Source organism: Orcinus orca, chromosome 6, assembly GCF_937001465.1.
Source record: "Orcinus orca chromosome 6, mOrcOrc1.1, whole genome shotgun sequence".
Lineage (NCBI taxonomy): Eukaryota > Metazoa > Chordata > Mammalia > Artiodactyla > Delphinidae > Orcinus > Orcinus orca.
This window is the reverse complement of record NC_064564.1, coordinates 11,731,708-11,755,245: the sequence shown is the minus strand read 5'-3', so window position 1 is coordinate 11,755,245 and position 23,538 is coordinate 11,731,708. Positions and strand designations below refer to the sequence as shown.

At 39.7% G+C, this 23,538-nt stretch overlaps 1 protein-coding gene across 9 annotated transcripts in view; it reads right to left on the bottom strand.

The window, feature by feature from the left end:
* The window catches only part of CEP44 (centrosomal protein 44), a 142,982-nt gene that overhangs the window by 35,023 nt on the left and 84,421 nt on the right, over positions 1-23,538 (bottom strand). For 5 of the 9 annotated variants that reach the window (XR_007478007.1, XM_049711239.1, XM_049711242.1 and 2 more), the window contains one exon: positions 23,468-23,530. Coding sequence is in view for 5 of the 9 variants with exons in the window: in XM_049711239.1 (XP_049567196.1) it covers positions 23,511-23,530 (20 nt within the window). In the remaining 4 variants the exon portion in view is untranslated. Of the gene's footprint in view, positions 1-1,956; positions 4,709-10,036; positions 10,223-23,467; positions 23,531-23,538 lie in introns of those variants that run through there. The other 4 variants (XR_007478008.1, XR_007478010.1, XM_049711241.1 and 1 more) reach the window with 2 other exon arrangements.

The window sequence follows — 23,538 nt, the reverse complement described above, 5'->3', positions numbered from 1 at the left end:
CGGGCCCCGGTCCGGGAAGATCCCACATGCCGCAGAGCGGCTGGGCCTGTGAGCCACGGCCACTGAGCCTGCGCATCCAGAGCCTGTGCTCCGCAACAAGAGAGGCCATAACAGTGAGAGACCCACGTACCGCAAAAAAAGAAAAAAAAAAAAAAAAGGATATTTCTTCTATGATGTATCTAGAACTTACTGTGACAGACATTAGAAAAACACATTATATAACAAAAAGGAAAAGATGGTCATTATTTTTCAAAGGATTTGAATTTAGTCATCCAAAGGGTTATGCACAAACTACAGATTGTATACTATTTGTTTTAGAAAATACCAGTTTAGATGATTCTTTCTTATATCCTTCAGTATCATTACATTGGAATAGCTGCACTTAAAGTACAAATTTACACAGTAATAGGGCAATCAAAGCCGTATGTAATTTCAAATGACTTACTCGGGACTTTGGAATGTATTATAGGGCTTTCAGCAGGTTCACAATCCCCATTATACTTTGTATTTACAAAAAGAAGGTTGTGGACAGAAGTCAGAGATTACAAGCAGGAGAAAGATTCCAATGCTCCCTTTCTGGCTTGAAGATAGGCGGGTGGTGTGTCAAGGATTGCAAGCAGCTTGTAGATGCACAGGACAATCCTTGACTGGCAGCCAGCAAGTAATCAGGGACCTCAGTCCTACAATCACGGGAACTGAACTCTGCCAACAATAAGAATGAAGTTAGGAGGTGGATTTTTTTCCCCAGAAAAATCCAGATGCCACTCAACTCAGTCTACACCTTGATTTCAGCCTTGTGATACTCTGAACAGAGAACACAGCCATGCCACACTGGATGTTGATTTACAGAACTGTGCTAGCTGTGGTCCTTTTGTTCCATTATTGCCCAGGGAGCCAAACTGTTCATTTAAGCATCTTGTCAATTCACAACCCTGGGAAACAGATAGCCCTCATCATGTCAATGTTAGAGGAAGCAAACAAGAGATTAGGGTCTGCCTCTGAGGCTATACAATTTTTTATCTATTTGAATAATGAAATACTGACACATTTTCATTAAGCTTGTGAGCTAATTTGGTGCTTTAAGTATAAAATTGAAGTTGATGGGGAAGAAATAAAATGGAATAGGAGTTGCATAAGAGAACCAAGGAGAAAAAAACACACAAAAAACAACAGAAACGAAAGACAGGGATTAGGCTTTGAGTAAGTGTGACTGAAAGGCTCTGAAGATGAACCATGTTTTTATTGTCTTAAGAAACTACTGGTGCTACTTCCTTTGAAAGTCAGTGGTGCTATTATTGTACTATTATTGGAAGTTTAATATTTAAAATAGTTTGTGGCATAAGCAAACTGTAATTATTTACTCACTAACAACCAGACTCTACGTCTAATTCTAATATTTTCAAAGTTAGAGAAAAGAAATTTGAAATAGTAGGTTGAACCATTGAAACTTTGAATACATAACAAGTTATGACCTACAAAAATGACAGTCTTATATGGTTCAATCTAATAGATTGTTAGAATATTAAAAACGTGATATGACTATAGCCACATAATCTTGGTGAAGAGAAGCCTGAATGGTGATTGAACAACTGGTAGGTCTCTCCATTGAGGACATTAAAGGAAAAATTGGGCTTCGCCTTTAAAGAAAGGACCTTTACAATTTACATTTACAATAAAGAATATTGGAGAGAGGGATGCTATTTACTGTAATTGGCTACCTTTCTTGAAGCTTTTGAGCAAGATCGAATATTTCTGTAAGGCAACAGAATATTTTAAAGTAAAGAATATTAATTTTTAGCTAAAGAAATAAGATTATATGGTTTGTGCATACATTAAATGACAGCATAACAAGATAAACCAGAACATTTTACCCCATAGAAAGAAGGTACTATATCTCAGAGAACTCCCTCTAAGCTCTTCCTATGTCCTGTTGACCAAAAAAATAACGTAGGAGGCTGCAAATAAGAAGGGTTTATTTGGGGTGTAAATAATTGCAATTCAGAAGGCACAGATTCTGGTAACCCTGAAAGAGTGTTCCAGGGAAGAGAAATAATCAGGGGCTTATAAGGACAAAATGCCACAAGGTTGTTAAAAGTTGCCTGGTGAGAGGGGGCTTCCCTGGTGGCGTAGTGGTTGAGAGTCCACCTGCTGATGCAGGGGACACGGGTTCGTGCCCCGGTCCGGGAAGATCCCACATGCCGCGGAGCAGCTGGGCCCTTGAGCCATGGCCGCTGAGCCTGCGTGTCCGGAGCCTGTGCTCCGCAACGGGAGAGGCCACAACAGTGAGAGGCCCGTGTACCGAAAAAGTTGCCTGGTGAGAATTGTGTTTGTCTCCGATATGAGTCAGGAAATATTTGTCCTTAAGAATCACAAGTTATTTTAGGGTAGGGGTCTGATAAGTATATAGGCTGTTCCAAGGTATTTTAGAATAAGAGTCCAATAAGTATCCTGAGTTTCTGGCAGATGTTTTAGATGACATCATCAGGACAGTAAGTGGTCAAAAGGTCAGATCCATCCAGGGTGAGACATACATAAGTCACACATTATTAATGGCCTCCTGGCTCCATTTTGGAGATTCTTTTGGCAACACCAACTCCATTTTTATTTTCCTTCCACAGTCCTTTTGTATCTCTGCCCCATTTTTTATTGTCCCAGCCTAGCCTTCATGGTAAGTCGTTTCAGAGATGCCCAAAAATCAACGTAGAATCAATCCTTTGTTCCCCTGGCATTTTGTTATACCAGCAATGATAATCCCCTGTCTTGGGTTAATCCTATGGTTTCCATCATTCTCATACCCACGACGGTTGATTGTACTCATTTAAAATCATGCTAATTAAATTCAACCAGGCTTAAATTAGTTGGCAATCTTTTCTTCATTATTTCCCCTAGAGTCTATTTTAAATAATTTTCACATTCCTCAAATTCCTAGTATGCCTTCTACACCCAAACCCAGAGGCTATTTCACTGTAAAGGTTTAAGTCATTAATAAGCTTGATTGACTTCCTCTCTTTCTAATCTGAAAAGTTTACCTTATTTCCTCCTATACACTTCTTCAATTTTGTCACAAAGAAAGAAATACCCTGCGCCCATTTTCAAAACTAATCCCTTCACCTGTGCTAACAACCCCATTTTCACTTGCCTCTTCTCCCTCCTTATTTACAAGGTATCTCTTGACTCTCAAGTCAGTTCTTCCCTAATGGCTTGATTCCAAGCTACTTCACTGCCCTAGTTTTACTCTGTCTGAATGGTATTCCTAGGTCTCCCTCACAGGCTTTACTCAATCATTTTGATTCTTCAATGAGAGATTTCTTAGGAGATTTCTTTTGTGTTATCATCTCTCCAAATTCCCCACCTTGGTGCCTTCACGTCCAGACACTCTATTTTATGTACTTCTTCTGCGTAAACTGCTATGGCCTTTACATTGAGCTTTGTTAAGGAAAGCAACTCTGCTACTGTCACCAAACCAGCCTGAACCAGGAGAAATGGAGAGCCTAAAGTGCCATCAGCTTCATATCTCTCAAACTGTAGGCTGGCCCCACTTTCTACATAGCTTCAGAAAGCCTCGTTTCAGACCAATACTTTTACAACCAGAGCATCATACTTGATAAAAATCCTCAAATTCTTACTGGTTTATGGTTAACCAACGGGAAAGTCCCATCATGCAGTCAGTTGGAAAAATATTTTACAATAATTATCTAGAGAAGTTTGTTTGAAATGATAACGGCCTAGGTTAGACAATCTTGGAGTATCTTATTGAAAATTCTTGTGGTTAAGATGGTCCTTTAGCTATTCTTGCTTGAAGTTTGTTCCCAGGTGAAAATGCCTTGGGTCACTTCCCAAGAGACCTTGATTGTCCACTTGAGCTGACCAACAATGAGAAGACATCTCATTCTAAAGCTAGTTCCTCAGGAGTCTTCTCTGTGGAACAAGACAGGTTTCTTCCCCAGTCACCCCTGAGGTCCACTCAACTTCTCATCTTCCAGGAAGCCATTCAGAACCAAGGAAGGTTTTCTTCCTCTTTGGAGAAAATTTCTTAAAAATGAAAGAGTGTGAAGTAAAGGAATAGGACTCCAAAAGTCAAGTGAAAGAATCACAGGACTCTCTTAGGGAATAAGGAATGAATATTCCATAAAAACACTAAATTATATTACAAAAAAAGTGCCATGGCTCTAAGAAAGAATAGAACTGCTTTCTACCTCTTACATCAGCAAGCCTGTTATGTGCCTCTAAGTTTTTCTTCCTTGTAATATTGTAGATGCAGTTAAACAACATGGTTTCTCGGATTTCCTCTAGAGCTAATATAATACGTAAATTTACTCAGTAGTAAAATATTCTAATATTATAATGCAATATATATTTTTTGAATCTATTTATTTATTTATTATTTTTGGCTGCATTGGGTCTTCGTTGCTCTGCACAGGCTTTCTCTAGTTGCAGCAAGCAGGGCCTACTCTTTGTTGCAGTGCGCGGGCTTCTCGTTGTGGTGGCTTCTCTTGTTGCAGAACACGGGCTCTAGGCAAGTGGGCTTCAGTAGTTCTGGCAGGCGGACTCAGTAGTTGTGGCTCATGGGCTCTAGAGCACAGTCTCAGTAGTTGTGGCGCACGGGCTTAGCTGCTCCATGGCGTGTGGGATCTTCCCGGATCAGGGCTCGAACCCTGTCCCCTACATTGGCAGGTGGATTCTTAACCACTGAGCTACCAGGGAAGTCCTATAATGCAATATTAAAAGGAAAAGTTCTTAAGTGTATTCTACATATATGGACATGTTCAACATGAAAGTATAATAACATAAACAGGCTGGATTATTTCTCAGTAGCATTATTAAGCAGAAGAGCATTATAGAAGATTGTCTGCTCTTCTAAGAGTTTAGGCAAGACTGGGAGCTATAGAGCTACCTGCCACACTTCTCACATTTCTAGGGAAATAAAAAGTCTGATGGTAAGAAAAACAGCGGCCAAAGCAAAAAATATGACAACAATTCAGTTTTATTTTTTAAGTCTTTCCACTTTACATTTCTAAAGTTGACAGGTCTATTTCTGTAATTCCCAGAGTATGACTGGAATTGCAAAATTATTTAGTGTAACCCTGAAATTAATGAAGAAAAAGAAGGGGGTGGCAGTAATAATAGTAGAAGTAGGAAGGAGAGGGGAAGGGAAAAAAAGAGAATGGGGAGCAGAAGAAAGGGTTGGGGAGGAGGAAGAGATTAAAAAGTAAATGGGAAAGTAAAGGCTCTTTTGTTTGTTTTTCTGGCACACTTCCAGAGGTAGGTTCAGATGACAAATAAGAGGGTGACAGCCAGCCCTCTCTGCTCTAGCTAACCATTATGTAGATTCAGAATTGTTTTCCAGGTGCTACCAACTGGCTTCCAGCTCTAGTTAACAAGCCTGTGTATGTTGGGAACAAAAGTTGAGCATTCTGAAGGTGTCAGAACCGCTTCTCTATAACCACTTGTTTCGGAGGTCAGAAATACTATTATGCGCAAACACTCTTGATGGAATTCTGCACCAAGCATTGTTAGAATTATACAAATACGGAAGGTACAGAGTCCATTCTATGAGATGGTGATGTACTACCAGAGGTGAGAAAAACATGAACACAAATCCATGTTATAAGTACATTATGTTGACGGCTACATACATCCAACAGAAATGGTACAATAGGGAAAAAATAATTAACCGTTGGACAAAAGTAGAAATTATAAAGGTAGGAGGCAGAAAAGACCAAAATTAAAAATCAGGGTAATGGGCAAAACTACAACTAGCAGACAGTTATCTGGAAACAAACCGAAAGACTACTTGGAAGAAATGTGGCTCAAGCAGAAAGTTGAGAAGGTAGAATATGATCTGGAGTAGGCATTCCAATGAGGATACATCACATTTATAAGGAATTAGGAAAAAAGGGAAAAGGAAAATAGGAAACAGTAAATTCTATCACTATTTCTGGTAACAGAGATAAGGAAATTGGGCAATGAGTCAGCATGCCCCCGAGATATATGATACCCTGTCACTCTTGTTCTGAGACTTGTTAGTACCTATTACTCTAAAAATAAGTTTATTGTCCAATCGGTAAACTAAGATAGATATGTGTTTTTGATTCAAAGTTTCTCAGAAGTCAAATATTTTTTATAACAAATATTCATGGTGAATCTCTTAAAGGAAACTATGGTATATTAACAATACTTAACCAGGATGTTGGATCTAGCTATTAGCTTATAAAAGCCATCTGTTAACATAGAAAACAAACTTATGGTAACCAAAGGGGAAGGAGGGGAGGATAAATTAGGAGTTTGGGATTAACAGATACATACTACTATATATAAAAGAGATAATCAACAAGGACCTACTGTGTAGCACAGGGAACTAAATTCAGTATCTTTTAATAACCTATAATGGAAAAGAATCTGAAAAAGAATATATATATGTATGTATGTATGTGTGTGTGTATATATATAAATATAATATATACACCTGAATCACTTTGCTATACACCTGAAACTAACACAACACGGTAAATCAACCATACTTCAATTTTTTTAAAAACGCCTACTGTTGAAGTTTCATGAATTCTGAAGGTCAGTTGTTATACGCAGCCAGTAAAAAATTAAATCATATAAAATTACAAGTAAATAAATTATATTAAAAACTAAGGTAATGAATACTCAAAATTCATCACTTTCTGATTATCTTATGAAGGGTGGGAGAATATGCACCTCCAAATACGCCTCTTTGGTGTGTTGATTATTTTGAGCTGTAGGCTCTCGAAAAACAGCAAATGCAGGGAGAGGCCTTCTCTGAACTCCCCTTATTTGCCAAAAGACAGGGCCTCCAAAAGGGACTCAGTTGTCACAGACCACCCTCCCCAGGAGCTTCATCAACTAGGAAGGAGGGACTCTTCTCACAGGAGAGAACAGAGGTCAACACCACACCGAGTCAAACTTTGTCACAAACTCTCATACCTCCCACCCATTCTTCTAAGGGCCCATTCATCTTTCCTAACAATCATTTCCTCTCCCTTAAGAGGCCTACATCCCCTCTCCCCTTTCCCTACTGAGATGGCATTTAAACCTAATGCTAAGCCATTTCGGGGAGTGACTCATTATTCCCTGAGTATCTCCCATGTATTCCTGAGGTATCCATGTTAATAAACTTCTGTGTGTTCTCCTCTTGTTAATCTGTGTGGTAAAGCTCATAAGGTAGAGGGAAATGTGGTTTTCCTCCCATACAGTTCTGATCTTGAAGTTACTGATGTCTGTTATCTATATGGTAGAAATACTATACAATGGGGCACTACACTGCATCTCTTCCCAACAAATGCTATGAATCAGACTTTTAATTTTTCCAAGAAAGCCACTTGTTAACCATTTACCAGCTCACTACTGCCCATGGAAAAACGATCTTCTCTGAACAACAGGCAGGACCAGCGTCCTCAGAACACATTTTCAGAAATGCTGACCTACAGAAAAGAGTCCATTCCAGTTCTCTCTCCTAACAGTTCCTATATTTATCCTTTGCCACAGCACTAGCCAACTTACCTGTTTTCCTCAACTCCTACTGATTTCTATAAGTCTCAGCTCAGACACTGTCCTTTTTGTGGAACATTCTCTGATCTCTCTCTGCAGAAGAAAATAGACCCTAGCTGTCTTCACTGAAGCTTGAATGTGCCACATTGTCCTAGCTATGATTCAGTAATTAATTCAACAAATATGTGTTCTCCCCCTATCATGTGTCAGGCATTGTGCTAGGTGGTGGGAATAAGATTGAACTGACAGCCATCGTCCATTCCCCAGTGAGGGAGATAAAATTGAATACTAAATCAATTACTTATCATTTTGACAAGTGCTAAGAAGAAAAGTATAATTGTCTAATGTCTATTTAATCTACAAATCTGTGATTCCTTGCAATGTTAAAGGCTCATTTCTGTCATCTTTCTCTTTTTACTATCAAGCGCCTCACAGAACATAAATGTTGGATAAATTTACTGTGATACAGAAAAAAATAAGGCTTACTTACAGGTTGTTTGTATTTACTGATAAATATTAAAGGATCGTGAAATAGGTAGGTAGGTAGATAGATAGATAGGTGGTAACAGATCAAGAATGCATGAGGAAGATAATTCTTACTGCTCAGTGTAACTGAACTCACAGGAGGAAAGATTATGGGAAAAAAATGGTAGGGCATTTAGAGAAGTAAGAGTAGTAGAGATGAAATGGAATTAAGACTAGATTGTGATTGTGGAAGGAAAAAGAGAAATCTAGAAAATATCTGCATGAAGAATGAGTTGGACATGATGATGGAGGAGAAGGTAAGAACAGTGATATGAGATGGAGCTGCCGCTAATAGACCAGAATATCGTGACCTTGGAGCAATGGTTTCAGCCTTTGCAGTAATGCAGTCATAGTCACTGCTGTTGTCACCTACAAAGAGAGTTTTGAGGGCATTTGCACTGCAATGTGCATGTAAGACATCTTGGGGCTGAAAGAAAAATTAACTTGGGAATCATTCAACCTGTCCCTGACCACCAACCAGCTAGACCACCATTCATTTCCTTGCATCCTCCAAATAACAAGTTGTTACATTTTCCCATGTGCATAATGATAAGAATTCCCTAGCTTTCCAAAAACAGACAAGTTCCAAGTGTCCTGTTGGCAAATTCCCACTGAGAATAATATAAGCATTCAGAAACTTTAAGGAAACTCCCTTATTTGCTGCCAGAATATTTTTTTTCCCCAAAAAAGTGATAAAGAGCTCCTGAAATGATTTTATGATTTCAACATGATGCACTTAATTGAGTTTGCAACCAAAAACCCGAGCTTTACATATTGGGATCCCAAGCAAATTTGTCTTCTCAGGAACATTTTTTTAAAAAAGCATTAACATATTGTGAGAAGTGAGAGCACCCACATGTCTGCAAAACAAATGATTCAACCATTCCTCAGGAGTTCTCACAAAGGACATGTAGGCTTATTACATGAAATAAGAACAAATGAAGAGACTTAAATGTATTAGAATTCCAGACACATTCAGATACAGTGATATCATGGGCTCCCCTCTCATATTTATTCACAGATTGGCTTTGAGGCTATTTGTTTTGAAATCCTATAACTAATAGTGCTTGGAAATTACACTGGGAAAAGGCTTTTCTTAATACATGTGACATTTAATCCTAGAATACTAGGATTATATACATAGGTATTCAACTCAGTTAGGGCCTTTGAAATTATGTATTCTAATTTTGTTAATTTGTTTGTTGTCAGTCATTTTTGATCACAGACTTCTTTGGAAATCTGGTATTATCTCTCAACTCTCTGCTTAGAAAACTGCATGTATTCCACATGTCTGTCATACAGAAGTTTAGATTTGTCAGCTCCCTGAAAGCTCTTCATAAATGACGCAACTGCTAGGGTGGGAAGGGAGGGATCCATGGACCTCAGGTGAGCCATCTCTGATTTGGCCCAAGCATCTTACCTGCAAAGGAAGAAATGAAACCCAGAGAGGCTGAAACAGAAGTCACCCAGCAAAAGGGCAGCAGAGACACCGTGGAAATGCAACTTCCTCACTAACTCATGACCCCGCACGTTCCTACTACCTACTGGGAATTTATTTATTTATTTATTTAGTGGGTGGAGTAGCAAAGAATAGCTTTGTTTCTTCACCAGGAAAAGGGGGACACAGCAGGCTCAGGACCCTCAAAACTGTGTGTCTCAACCTGGAGGAATCTGGTGAGAAGTTTTATAGCAATGGTTCAAGGATGGGGTGTTGATAAGGATCAGGGTGTGTGAAGGGCCTGCACTCCTTTAATCTCACCTCAGGCGGTCTGAAGTTTCTGTGCTTCCTTTAATCTGGTTGAAGAATGCTAACATCTTCCATTTGTTGGGGGTTTTAGTTCCATAAAGAGCTCAAGGATATTGTTACATACAGACCTCAGGCAGAACCGGGACCTGCCCCAGGGCTGTGCTATTGTCTCTTGGCTCCTCCTCCCTTGTCTCTGCATCCCTTCCCTTCCCTGATTAGCAACTGTTCGAATCTGCCCTGTGGGCCCTACTGGGAATTTAAATAACCACAAACAATCATGATTTTGGACGTCTGTCCATACCTCTCCCCTCCAAGGCTGGAGGGTCATGGTCAAGAGAAAGTAAGGTCAGAAGTTGGAGAGACTTGGCTTTGTTCCTGGATTGGCTGATTATTGCAGGACTGGATATAAATATTTTGTCTGCATCAGTTTATCTGCGAAGTAAAAACAATTATTTCTGGCCAATTCCAACCACTTTGGACTATTGCAATAATCAGTAAGATAATATCTATAGCATATTTCTGTATACCTGACACTAACGGAACATTGTAAATCAACTATATTTCAATAAAAATAAATAAATTAGAGGCAGAGTCAAGATGGCAGTGTGGGAAGACATGGACTTAGCGTCTCCCCATAACTAGGGCGCCTGCTGGCCGCTGGTGGGGAACTCTAACACCCAAGGAGACGGGAGGAACCCCAAAGTGAACCAGTAGCACGTATGGGGACTGAGCAGGGAGAAGAAGTGGAGGCCAGACAGGATCACTGCCCGTGAGGCCAGGAAGATCAGGAGAGGTAGGTGGGAGGGGCCCTCCGACAGGAGCCAGAGAGGAGCAGAGGGCGACTGCCCCACCCACTTGGGCACGGGGAAGAGCAAGGATCTAAGGATGTTTTCTATTAAAAAAAAAAAAAATCAGCCTGCTGAGCTCCCAGGCTGATCCCCTGCCCTCCAAGGCCCTCCCACCCCCCCACCCCTGGCCACGTTGGTCCTGGGGACATAGGAGGGAGGCCAGGAAGATCAGGAGAGGCAGGCGGGAGAGGCCCTCCAGACCCCAGACGAGAGGAGCAGGAGAGGAGAGGAGGGTGTTTGTCCCACCACTAGAGCCCAGGAAGCCTGCTGGGCTCCCAGGTGAGGTCCCCTGCCCTCTGAGACCAGGAGTGGGGGGCACGCCTGGCCCTCTTCTGTCCCTTGAGCTTAAGCCTCACTCCCCACAGCCTGCAGGGCCTTTTCCAGCCCTGTGGGTCCTGAGCATTGGCCCCACCCACCACCCAAAACTCGCTCCTTACTTAGGCCCCGCCCTCCACAGTCAAGGCATTGCCCCCCCCCCCTTTTTTTCTTTCTTTTCCCACCTCCTCTTTTTTACTGTTGTGGTACTGATGTACTCTCTGGTTGTTCATCCATCTATATTTTTAGTTTTATCCTTTTAACATATCTGTTAGTTTCCTAGTCTAATTTTATTTTTTATAATAAAAAAAAATTTGTTTTTGGCCACCTCACATGGCTTGCAGGATTAAGGAGCTCGGGGTCAGGCCGAAGCTCCTGCAGTGGGAGCTCCTAGTTCGAATCACTGGACTAACAGAGAACCTCAGGCCCCAGTGAATAGTCATCAGAGTGAGGTCTCATGGAGTTCCTCATCTCAGCACCAAGACCCAGCTCTACCCAATAGCCTACAAACTCCAGTGTTGGAAGCCTCAGGCCAAATAACCAGTAAGACAGGAACACAATCCCACTCATTAAAAAAAAAAAAAAAAAAATGAGATGGCAAAAAAGTATGTCACAGATGAAGCAGCAAGTAAAAACCTACACCACCAAATAAATGAAGAAGAAATAGGCAATCTACCTGAAAAAGAACTCAGAGTAATGATAGTAAAGATGATCCAGAATCTCGGAAATAGAATGGAGGCACAGATTGAGAAAATACAAGAAATGTTTAACAAAGATCTAGAAGAACTAAAGAACAAACAAACAGAGATGAACAACACAATAACTGAAATGAAAAATACACTAGAAGGAATCAATAACAGAATAACTGAAGCAGAAGAACGAATAAGTGAGCTGGAAGACAAAATGGTGGAAATAACTGCCAAGGAGCAGAATAAAGAAAAAAGAATGAAAAGAATTGAAGACAGTGTCAGAGACCTCTGGGACAACACTAAATGCACCAACATTTGAATTATAGGGGTCCCACAAGAAGAAGAGAAAAAGAAAGGGTCTGTGAAAACATTTGAAGAGATTATAGTGGAAAACTTCCCTAACATGGTTAAGGAAATAGTCACCCAAGTCCAGGAAGCACAGAGAGTCCCATGCAGGATAAACCCTAGGAAAAACACACCAAGACACATATTAATCAAACTAACAAAAATTAAATTCAAAGAAAAAATATTAAAAGCAGCAAGGGAAAAACAAAAAATAACATACAGAGGAATCCCCATAAGGTTATGAGCTGATTTTTCAGCGGAAACTCTGCGGGCCAGAAGGGAGTGGCAGGATATACTTAAAGTGATGAAAGGGAAAAACCTGCAACCAAGATTAGTCTACCCAGCAAGGATCTCATTCAGATTCGATGGAGAAGTCAAAAGCTTTTCAGACAAGCAAAAGCTAAGAGAATTCAGCACCACCAAAACAGCTTTAAAACAAATGCTAAAGAAACTTCTCTAAGCGGGAAACACAAGAGAAGAAAAAGACCCACAAAAACCAACCCAAAACAACTAAGAAAATGGTAATAGGAACATACATATCAATAATAACCTTGAATGTAAATGGATTAAATGCCCCAAACAAAAGACATAGACTGGCTGAATGGATACAAAAACAAGACCCATATATATGCTGTCTACAAGAGACTCACTTCAGATCTAGGGACTCATACAGACTGAAAGTGAGGGGATGGAAAAAGATATTCCATGCAAACGGAAATCAAAACAAAGCTGAAGTAGCAATACTCGTATCAGATAAAATAGACTTTAAAATAAAGACTGTTACAAGAGATAAGGAGGGACACTACATAATGATCAAAGGATCAATCCAAGAAGAAGATATAACAATTATAAATTTTTATGGACCCAACATAGGAGCACCTCAATACATAAGGCAAATGCTAACAACCATGAAAGGAGAAATCAACAGTAATACAATAATAGTAGGGGACTTTAACACCCCACTTACATCAATGGACAGATCATCCAAACAGAAAATAAATAAGGAAACACAAGCTTTAAATGACACAATAGACGAGACCAGATAGATCTAACTGATATTTATAGAACATTCCACCCAGAAGTGGCAGAATACACTTTCTTCTCAAGTGCACATGGAACATTCTCCAGGATAGATCGCATCTTAAGTCAGAAATCAAGTCTTGGAAAATTTAAGAAAATTGAAATCATATCCAGCATCTTTTCTGACCACAATGCTATAAGATTGGAAATAAATTACAGGAAAAAAACTATAAAAAACACGTATACAGGAAGGCTAAACAGTGTGCTATAAATAACCAAGAGATCACTGAAAAAATCAAAGAAGAAATAAAAAAACACATAGAAACAAATGACAATGAAAACATGATGACCCAAAACCTATGGGATGCAGCAAAAGCAGTTTTAAGAGGGAAGTTTACAGCAATTCAATCTCACCTCAAGAAACAAGAAGTATCTTAAATAAACAATCTAACCCTACACTTGAAACAACTAGAGAAAGAAGAACAAAGAAAATCCAAAGTCAGTAGAAGGAAAGAAATCATAAAGATCAGAGCAGAAATAAATGAAGTAGAAACGAAGAAAACAACAGCAAAGATCAATAAAACTAAAAGCTGGTTCTTTGAGAAGATAAACAAAGTTGATAAACCCTTAGCCAGATTCATCAAGAAAAAAAAGGAGAGAACGCAAATCAATAAAATTAGAAATGAAAAAGCAGAAATCACAACTGACACTGCAGAAATACAAAGGATTATAAGAGACTACTACAAATAACTATATGCCAATAAAATGGACAACCACGAAGAAATGGACAAATTCTTGGAAAGGTACAATTTTCCAAGACTGAACCAGGAAGAATTAGAAAATATAAACAGACATATCACAAGTAATGAAATTGAAACTGTAATTAAAAATCTTCCAACAAAACAAAAGTCCAGGGCCAGATGGCTTCACAGGCAAATTCTATGAAATATTTAGAGAAGAGCTAACACCAATCCTTCTCAAACTCTTCCAAAAAATTGCACAGGGAGAAACACTCTCAAATTCATTCTTTGAAGCCACCATCACCCTGATACCAAAACCAGAAAAAGATATCACAAAAAAAGATAATTATAGACCAGTATCATTGATGACCACAGATGCAAAAATCCTGAACAAAATACTAGCAAACAGAATCCAACAGCACATTGAAAGGATCATACACCATAACCAAGTGGGATTTATCCCAGGGATGCAAGGATTCTTCAATGTATGCAAATCAATCAATATGATATACCACATTAACAAATTAAGTAATAAAAATCATATGATCATCTCAATAGATGCAGAAAAAGCTTTTGACAAAATTTAATACCGATTTATGATAAAAACTCTCCAGAAAATGGGCATAGAGGGAACCTACCTCAAAATAATAAAGGCTATATATGACAAACCCCCAGCAAGCATCATACTCCATGGTGAAAAACTGAAAGCATTTCCACTAAGATCAGGAACAAGACAAGGATGTCCACTCTCACCACTCTTATTCAACATAGTTTTAGAAGTCCTAGCCACAGCAATCAGAGAAGAAAAAGAAATAAAAGGAATGCAAATTGGAAAAGAAGAAGTAAAACTGTAACTGTTTGCTGATGACATGATACTAAAGATGGCACCAGAAAACTACTAGAACTAATCAATGAATTTGGTAAGGTTGCAGGATACAAAATTAATGCACAGAAATCTCTGGCATTCCTATACACTAATGATGAAAAATCAGAAAGAGAAATTAAGGAAACACTCCCACTTACCATCGCAACAAAAAGAATAAAATACCTAGGAATAAACCTGCCTAAGGAGGTGAAAGACTCGTACACAGAAAACTATAAAACACTGATGAAAAAAATCAAAGATGACAAAAACGGCTGGAGAAATGTACCATGTTCTTGGATTGGAAGAATCAATATTTTGAAAATGACTATACCACCCAAAACAATCTATAGATTCAATGCATTCCCTATCAAATTACCAATGGCATTCTTCACAGAATTAGAACAAAAAATTTTACAATTCGTATGGAAACACGAAAGACCCTGAATAGCCAAAGCAATCTTGAGGAAAAAAAAACAGAGTTGGAGGAATCAGGCTTCCCGACTCCAAACTATACCACAAAGCTACAGTAATCATGACAGTATGGTACTGGCACAAAAACAGAAATATAGATCAATGGTACAGTATAGAATGCCCAGCGATAAACCCACGCACATATGGGCACCTAATTTATGAGAGAGGAGGCAAGCCTACACAATGGAGAAAAGACAGCCTCTTCAATAAGTGCTGCTGGGAAAACTGAACAGCTACATGTAAAAGAATGAAATTAGAACACTCCCTAACACCATGCACAAAAATAAACTCTAAATGGATTAAAAACCTAAATGTAAGGCCAGACACTATCAAACTCTTAGAGGAAAACATAGGCAGAACACTCCATGACATAAATCACAGCAAGATCCTTTTTGACCCACCTCCTAGAGAAATGGAAATAAAAACAAAAATAAACAAATGGGACCTAATGAAACTTCAAAGCTTTTGCACAGCAAAGGAAACCATAAACAAGACAGAAGGACAGCCCTCAGAATGGGAGAAAATATTTGCTAATGAAACAACAGACAAAGGATTAATCTCCAAAATATACAATCAACTCATGGAGCTCAATATCAAAAAAACAAAAATTCCAGTTAAAAAATGGGTGGAAGACCTAAATAGACGTTTCACATAGGAAGACATACAGATGGCCAAGAGGCACATGACAAGATGTTCAACATCACTAATTATTAGAGAAACGCAAATCAAAACTACAGTGAGGTATCACCTCACACCAGTCAGAATGGCCATCAGCAAAAAATCTACAAACAATAAATACTGGAGAGGGTGTGGTGAAAAGGGAACCCTCTTGCACTGTTGGTGAGAATGTAAATTGATACAACCACTACGGAAAACAGTATGGAGGTTCCTTAAAAAACTAAAAATAAAACTACCACATGACTCAGCAATCCCACTACTGGGCGTATACCCTGAGAAAACCATAATTCAAAAAGAGACATGTACCACAATGTTCATTGCAGCACTATTTACAATAGCCAGGACATGGAAGCAACCTAAGTGTCCACTGACAGATGAACGGATAAAGAAGATGTGGCACATATATACAATGGAATATTATTCATAAAAAGATACGAAATTGAGTTATTTGTAGTGAGGCGGATGGACCTACAGTCTGTCATACAGAGTGAAGTAAGTCAGAAAGAGAAAAACAAATACCATATGCTAACGCATATATATGGAATCTTAAAAAAAAAAAAAGGTACTGATGAACCTAGTGGCAGGGCAGGAATACAGAGGCAGACATAGAGAATGAACTTGAGGACATGGGGTTGGCGGTCAAAGGTGGGGCGAAGTGAGAGTAGCATCAACATATATACAGTACAGAATGTAAAAAATAGTTGGCTGGTGGGAAGCAGCAGCATAGCATAGGGAGATCGGCTCAGTGCTTTGCAATGACCTAGAGGGGTGCGATAGGGAGGGTGGGAGGGAGACACAAGAGGGAGGGGATATGAGGACATGCGTATACATATGGCTGATTCACTTTGCTGTGCAACAGAAACTAACACAGTAACGTGAAGCAATTATACTCCAATAAAGATCTATTAAAAAAATTTTTAAATAATAAATAAAATCACAGAATTAAAAAATATCTATGGCATATAATCCAAAGCATATAACTTCAGGGGGAAGTGTCCTCAGAAAACAACAATAATAACTTGTGTTTTGCAGAGCCTTACAACCTAGTGTTTCAACTGTGAAGTAACAAGTTTGGTACAAGTAAGTTCGCCCTGATTCTCATGTTCACTGGAAATGTGAATAAGACACTACACTTACTTAAAGTCTCAAGCTGTGCCCCGATGTTCTCCTATGAGAGCCATCCATCTCTGCTGCTGGACCCTCCCCTCCTCCTTTGGCTCCGGACTCTCATGGGCAGGCACCTGAAGCTGAGATGCCTTATCCCTGCTGCTGCCGCTTCTGCTTCCTACTCATACCATCTCCCCACAAAAGTGGCCATCAACGTCCCATGCTGGGGTGTGACTGGCACCATTTTTACTGAGACCCCAAAAGATGACCCAGTGTCACATTACCCCACTCTAGATTCACCCCACTGAAGGGGAGACCATACCCTATTTTATTCATCCCAAAGCAAGGCTACTTAGCATTCCTAATGTCCCAGAGATTTTTCTATTTCTAGTAGCTGGTGCATACTTGGTGCCAAATAAATGTTGACGGAAATGCATTATGAAGAGCACTGACATTGCAATATGATTATTGTTTCAATGTGGGAGTATAATCCCTGGACTCTGTTGCCAGTAAACACATTGAGTCTGGATCATACTGGTGAAATAAATACAAAAATATCAGACTCCAAAATAGATTTATCTAAAATGATAATTAAATGTGTCAGCTTATAAAAATATTTTTCATCTCTTGAATTGCAATTTCTGAGAAAGTTCTTTGAGAAACTCTGTTGAATACATATAATTATTTAAATTGTGAACTTGGCTTCATGCTAGTAATACAGTAATAGATATTTTTGCTCTGCATTGGGGATCTTTTGGACCAAAAGATATTAAACTGGAAAAACGGGATATTTCACAATGAAAATCAGTGTATGAGCTTAAGAAAGACATGGGGAAAGTCAGTTGCAAACGGATTTAGAGACGATATTCACAGTTAGGGTTTCCTTTCCTTACAAGTTTCCTAATCCAGGTAATCACACTTAATCCAGAGAAAGAACTGGAAGTTTTTACTATTCCAATTTATCTCTCCAAGGTCTTAATAAACATTTTATTCATTTATGGAACAAATATAAACAGAAGTATGTGTTCGACACTGCTGTTCACAGAGAATACAGTGCTGGACAAGCAAAAATGCAAACCACACTTCTGGGCAACGTGCAGTCACGTGAGAAATACAAATAGACAATTACCTGGTGACAAATGCTAAGACTGGGGCCTTATTCTTCCAGAAGGAAGTGCCAACTAAGAATGAAAAATAATAGACTTTAGGCGAAGGAAGAAGATGCTTAAAGTAGATAGTGTAGTGTGTGTACAAAGACCCAGAATTGAGAGTGAAGATTTGAAGAAGTAAAATCTCTTCTCTTTCAGGAGAAGCCCCCATGGCTACAATAGTGAAAAGAGGTGGTACCCAACCTCCCACTACAGAATCCAAAGGGGAGAAGACACTTCACACACTGATGACTGGGACCCAGGCACAAGGGTCCCAATCAGTGGACTGTCTAACCTACTAGTTTTAATTTGGACCAAATGAGACAATGAGTAAGGGATGATTAGGATTCATGGTGCAAAAATTAGACCCAATGGCACCAGCCACAACCAAGCAGTGGCCGTGGTCCCAGCAGCTCTGGTCTGTAATTCCGAAACAGACTCACCTGCAGCTTTGATTCCATCTGTCAGGCTCTCTTCAATTCTCTGAACCCCTTGCATTATTCCAGAAAGTCCCAGTTTTGCCATAACACAGAGATTTGATTTCTCTTATGAGCAAAAAATCCTAATACAGATATGAATGATAGGAAGAGGGGTTCAAGAAATGAAAACGTGGGGAATCTAGGATTTACTATCCAACTGAGGGGAGAATATAGAGAGGCAGTCTCCTTAATATTCCTGAATGGGAATCTGGCAGCCCATGGGAAACAGTGGTGAAACAGCTAAATAAATGCATCTATACCTTTCTTGATAGCTTCAATTCATTCCTGAAAACTTTGCAGCTAAATATAAAGCCCTTAAATTTTTTTAATTGTTATGAATTTCAATGGAACAATTATGATTTATTTCATCCCAAACTAAGACACCCAAACAATTTTCACTTGATAGAAAGATGTATCAATTGCACAATGAAAACAAGTTTACATAATGATAAAAACTGAAAGTAGTTTATTTAAAAATTAGTGCAATGAAGATTTAGTATCCTCACCACAAAAGGAAGTGCAGACAAGGACGCGGATGGCAAGTAGTGGAGGAAGGGTTTGAGGCAGCCATTCTTTGGAAGGGACACTCTTCTTTTGCGCCATTTTATTCACTAGTTGTCAATGTCAAACTGCACTGCAAAATTATCTTATACCATAGAAACCACTTTTAGAACACCAAAATTTTGTGCATGAGAGTTCTTTAAAGAACAGAAACAGCACCTGCACAGAACAGACTCATGAGTCACCCCCTTTCCCTTGGCGTATGTTCACAAAGAACAATTCTGAATTCATCTAAATGTTGTTCTATATAATATTCTATACAATATTCTCAGACACTCAACTGTTGTGTCAGTCTATGGATGAATATATCTTTGAAAATATACTGTGGAAATATTCCTTCTTGTACTATATATCTTTAGCACATTTGGCGGAAAAAATAGTCATTGCACTAAAAAAGAAAGGAGTCATTCACAAAGAGGTGGTATAAAAAAAAAGTTAAGAGATGGTATAAAAAAAGTTATAAACAAACAAAAAAAAAGTTATAAACAAACAAAAAGTTAAGAGATGGTATAAAAGAAAAGTTATAAACAAACAGTCGTTAGGAGGAAAATCTGTAAGCCTGTGGTGTTCTAGGATGAAGTACCTCCTGGGGTAAGGCTTTGGGGGATCGAATTGCTCAGCCCATAGAATCCATGAAGTGCATGCAGACTACAAAGACCGAGGGTGAGAAGGGTTAATCTATTGTCACTAGACAGTTTATTGAAGAGAAGAGGATTCTGAAACAGGACTTGGATCCTGTTGTTCCAGAGAAGCTGAGACTTGAAGATGAGAGAACAGGGCATGGAGTTTTGGGGGCCCCCAGCAAGAGGCAGACCCACAAAGCTTCATGGATATACACAGAGATGCATGACAGGGTATTCACCAATGTCAGTGTTAGCTCAGGGTAAAGAGCTTTTGTATTATTTTTCCTTTCTACTTACATGTATCTGTAGTGATAACTTTTTTTTACAATAAACTATATCACTCCTATAATGAAAAAAAATCATAACCCTTTTCAATTCTGAAATAGAATGTAAACAGAAAAATATCCATTCACCCAAGAGTTTAAAAGCCTAAATTCTTGGCTCACCTCAAAGACATTCAGAAACCCAGGGACTTTCTAAAACCATTCAAAATGATTCTTTAGCTCAGGCAGCTGCAGGGCTGTAGTGGCCAAAGATTTATCCTGTGGGCTGTCAGATCATAATATCAGTTGAATTCCCTCAGCCAAGTCTCATAAAGATTGTCATGGCTGGGCTTCCCTGGTGGCACAGTGGTTAAGAATCTGCCTGCCAATGCAGGGGACATGGGTTCGAGTCCTGGTCCAGGAAGATCCCACATGCAGCAGAGCAACTAAGCCCGTCTGCCACAACTACTGAGCCTGTGCTCTAGGGCCCGCAAGCCACAACTACTGAAGCCCGTGTGCCCTAGAGACCGTGATCCTCAGCAAGAGAAGCCACTACAATGAGAAGCCCGCGCACCACAATGCAGAGTAGCCCCCGTTCACTGGAACTGGAGAAAGCCCGTGCGCAGCAATGAAGACCCAACACAGCCATAAATAAATAAATAAACAAACTGAAAAAAAAAAAAAGATCGTCATGGCTGACACTTAGAAAATCCTATGTTCAGGGCACTATGCTAAGTGCTATATTTGTATCATCATATTTAACATTCAGTAGAATCCTTTTAAGTATTATTGTCTTCTCTGTTTCACAGATTAGGAAACAAAGGCACAGAGAATTTAAGTAAATCGCCATAGGTCAAATAGCTGGTAATGGTGGAGCTACGGTTAAAGCAATCAGACTGATTCCATAGTCCATATTCCTAACCATACATAATACAACATATGGGTCAGGATTAACTGAGCACTAGAGAACTGAAATGGGATTATATAGAATTCGGAGTCCTGTGTGCTCCCTGAAACTCCAACCACCCAATGAGCCTCCTTTTGTCCATGGAATCGAAATTTAGACCTTTGTGTTATAAAGATGTTCTTCTCACGGGACTTCTCTGGTGGTCCAGTGGTTAGGACTCCCTGCTCCCAATACAGGCGGCCCAGGTTTGATCCCTGGGCAGAAAACTAGATCCTGCATGCCACAACTAAAGATCCCACACGAGGCAAAGAGGACCCCACGTGCCGCAACTAAGACCCAGCACAGCCAAATAAATAAATACATTTTAAAAAAGATGTTCTCGTGCTTCAAAATGTTGCTGCACCCTGATCTGAAGCAGTCCTCACGGTGAAAAAGCCAGGCCTCATGGTGAATCCCTCCTTGCCCCACTGGATTCTATAACTAGAGTCAGCTGAAACAAACTCCTCTTGACTTTCAGGATACCATGATGCCATTTTGGTTCTCTCTTATTTCCTCAACCTTTACATATTAGAGTGTCTCACAGCCCTCTTTAGCCCTCTTCCCTTTCCTATCCACGTTCTCTCCCTAAGTGGTCCTAACCAGTTCCCTGCCTAAAAATACCACCTACATGCTGAACCACAAACCCACACACCCAAACCCACACCTAACTTCCTGACACTTCCTTTACGAGGTCCAGCAGGCATCTCAAACCACACTTGTGCAGATCTGAGTTCCTGATAATCCCTCCCCAAATAGCTCCTCATACAGTCTCCCCATTTCAGTAAAGGAATTCATCATTTTTTCGCTTACTCGGCCAAAATTCCTGAGGTCCTCTTGGACACCTCTCTTTCTGTTACACCCCCCATGTGAAGCCTGTGAGCTCCTTTTTCAATATATGTCTAGAATCTGAGACTCCGAACTACCACGGCACTGGCCCAGGCCACCATCATCTCTTTACTGAATTATTGCAATAACCTGCTGATGGTCTCCCTAGTCCTGCACTTGGTCAACTTTACCGCCCCCTCCCCAGCTCCAAAACACACTCTAGTCTCATAAGAGCAGCCAGGACAATCCTGATAGATGTACATCATATCATGTCACTCCTTTGCTCAAAACCTTCCCTATAAAGGTTTGAGACTTTCCGTCTCAAGCAGAACATAAGCCAAAGTCCTTACTAGGACTTATAAGGCCCTACATGATCTGGTCCCCGTTACCTTTCAGACTTCGTGTCCTAATTCTTTCCTCTAATTCATTCTGTTCATGGCACATTGGCCTATTTAACATTCCCCTAATTTACAGGCACACTCCCACCCCAGGGCCTTTGCACTTGACATTCCCTCTACCATATATACCTCAGATACACATGTGGCTAACTATCTCATGTCTTTCTTTTTTCACTCAAAACTCACATTCTCTCAATGTGAGCTTTCCTGGGGGCCACCCTGCTTAAAATGTCACATTTATCCCTCACATTTCCTTCCATGCATTATTTCTCTCCTTAGCTCTTAGAGCCATCAAATATAACATGATACACATTTTATTTGTTTGTCTTGTCTACTGTATGTCTCCTCCACTATAACAAAAGTTTCATGAGGACAGGATTTGTACTCACTCTGTTTCTTATCGTATTTCCACTTCTGAGAATGTACCTGGCATGGGGTTGACACATCATAGATAGGTGTTGACTTCATAAAGAGATGCTCTACAATGTCGATTATAGAACCAAACCTCACAGTGTGATAAATATGTTTATTGAGGACATCTCAACCTTTGAAAGTCAGGCAAAATTGTGTCAAGCCGTGTAGCCCGTGTTCTGTGAGAATCTAGTGCCCTCAACAAGATTTCCGAGAACTCCCCAGTGTTAATACCTTCACGGTTACTCTGGATTTGCCTACCTGCCTCCCTGGACTGTTGATGTCATTGGCATTTGATCCCCTTTAACTATTCTCTGTCCCCTGCTCTGTGACAAACCGAGACACAGAAAGCAACAGCTTTCACTTCAACACCCCTACAAACTCTGACCCATTGTAATATGTTTAACTTATAATTTGCAATGACAGAAGTGTATTTACGTGGCTTCAAAAAAGTTATCATTTAATATTAAACATCCTCAATCTTTATAATCCTTTGACCTGCCTTCAACACTGTCTCACTGTCCATTTTCCTCCATGGCCGTCTGTCATGCTACTGGGCCATTTCTCTGTTCCTTTCTCCTCAATTCTCTCACTCTTTTCACCATTCTTTTCCTAACATCTGTTCTTTATTTTTTGAGAGAATATTGCCTCTCCCTCTTTGTATTTTCTTATGATCCATGCCATTAAGTTTTCACATTATACTAAAAAATAGCTTCTCAAGTTTTATCATTTTATGCAAAAGACAATTCCTCTTCATCACAGGAAATTCAATGACAGCTTTTAAAAGTCTTTGCATCCAAGAGTCCTGGGCAGTTGGGGCAATGGCAGTTGCCTATGCGAAATCTCTTCAAACAACCTCCAAACGACAAGAAGAATAAATAACACCACACAAAACACACCTTTGGCATAACTAGAAGACAGACAATCTTATACACTGCAGGTTACCTGTAAGTAGGAAAAGAAGCACCAAATTCCAGGAGAGTCAACTTCACAGAGAGCAAAGGGGTTCTGAAAAA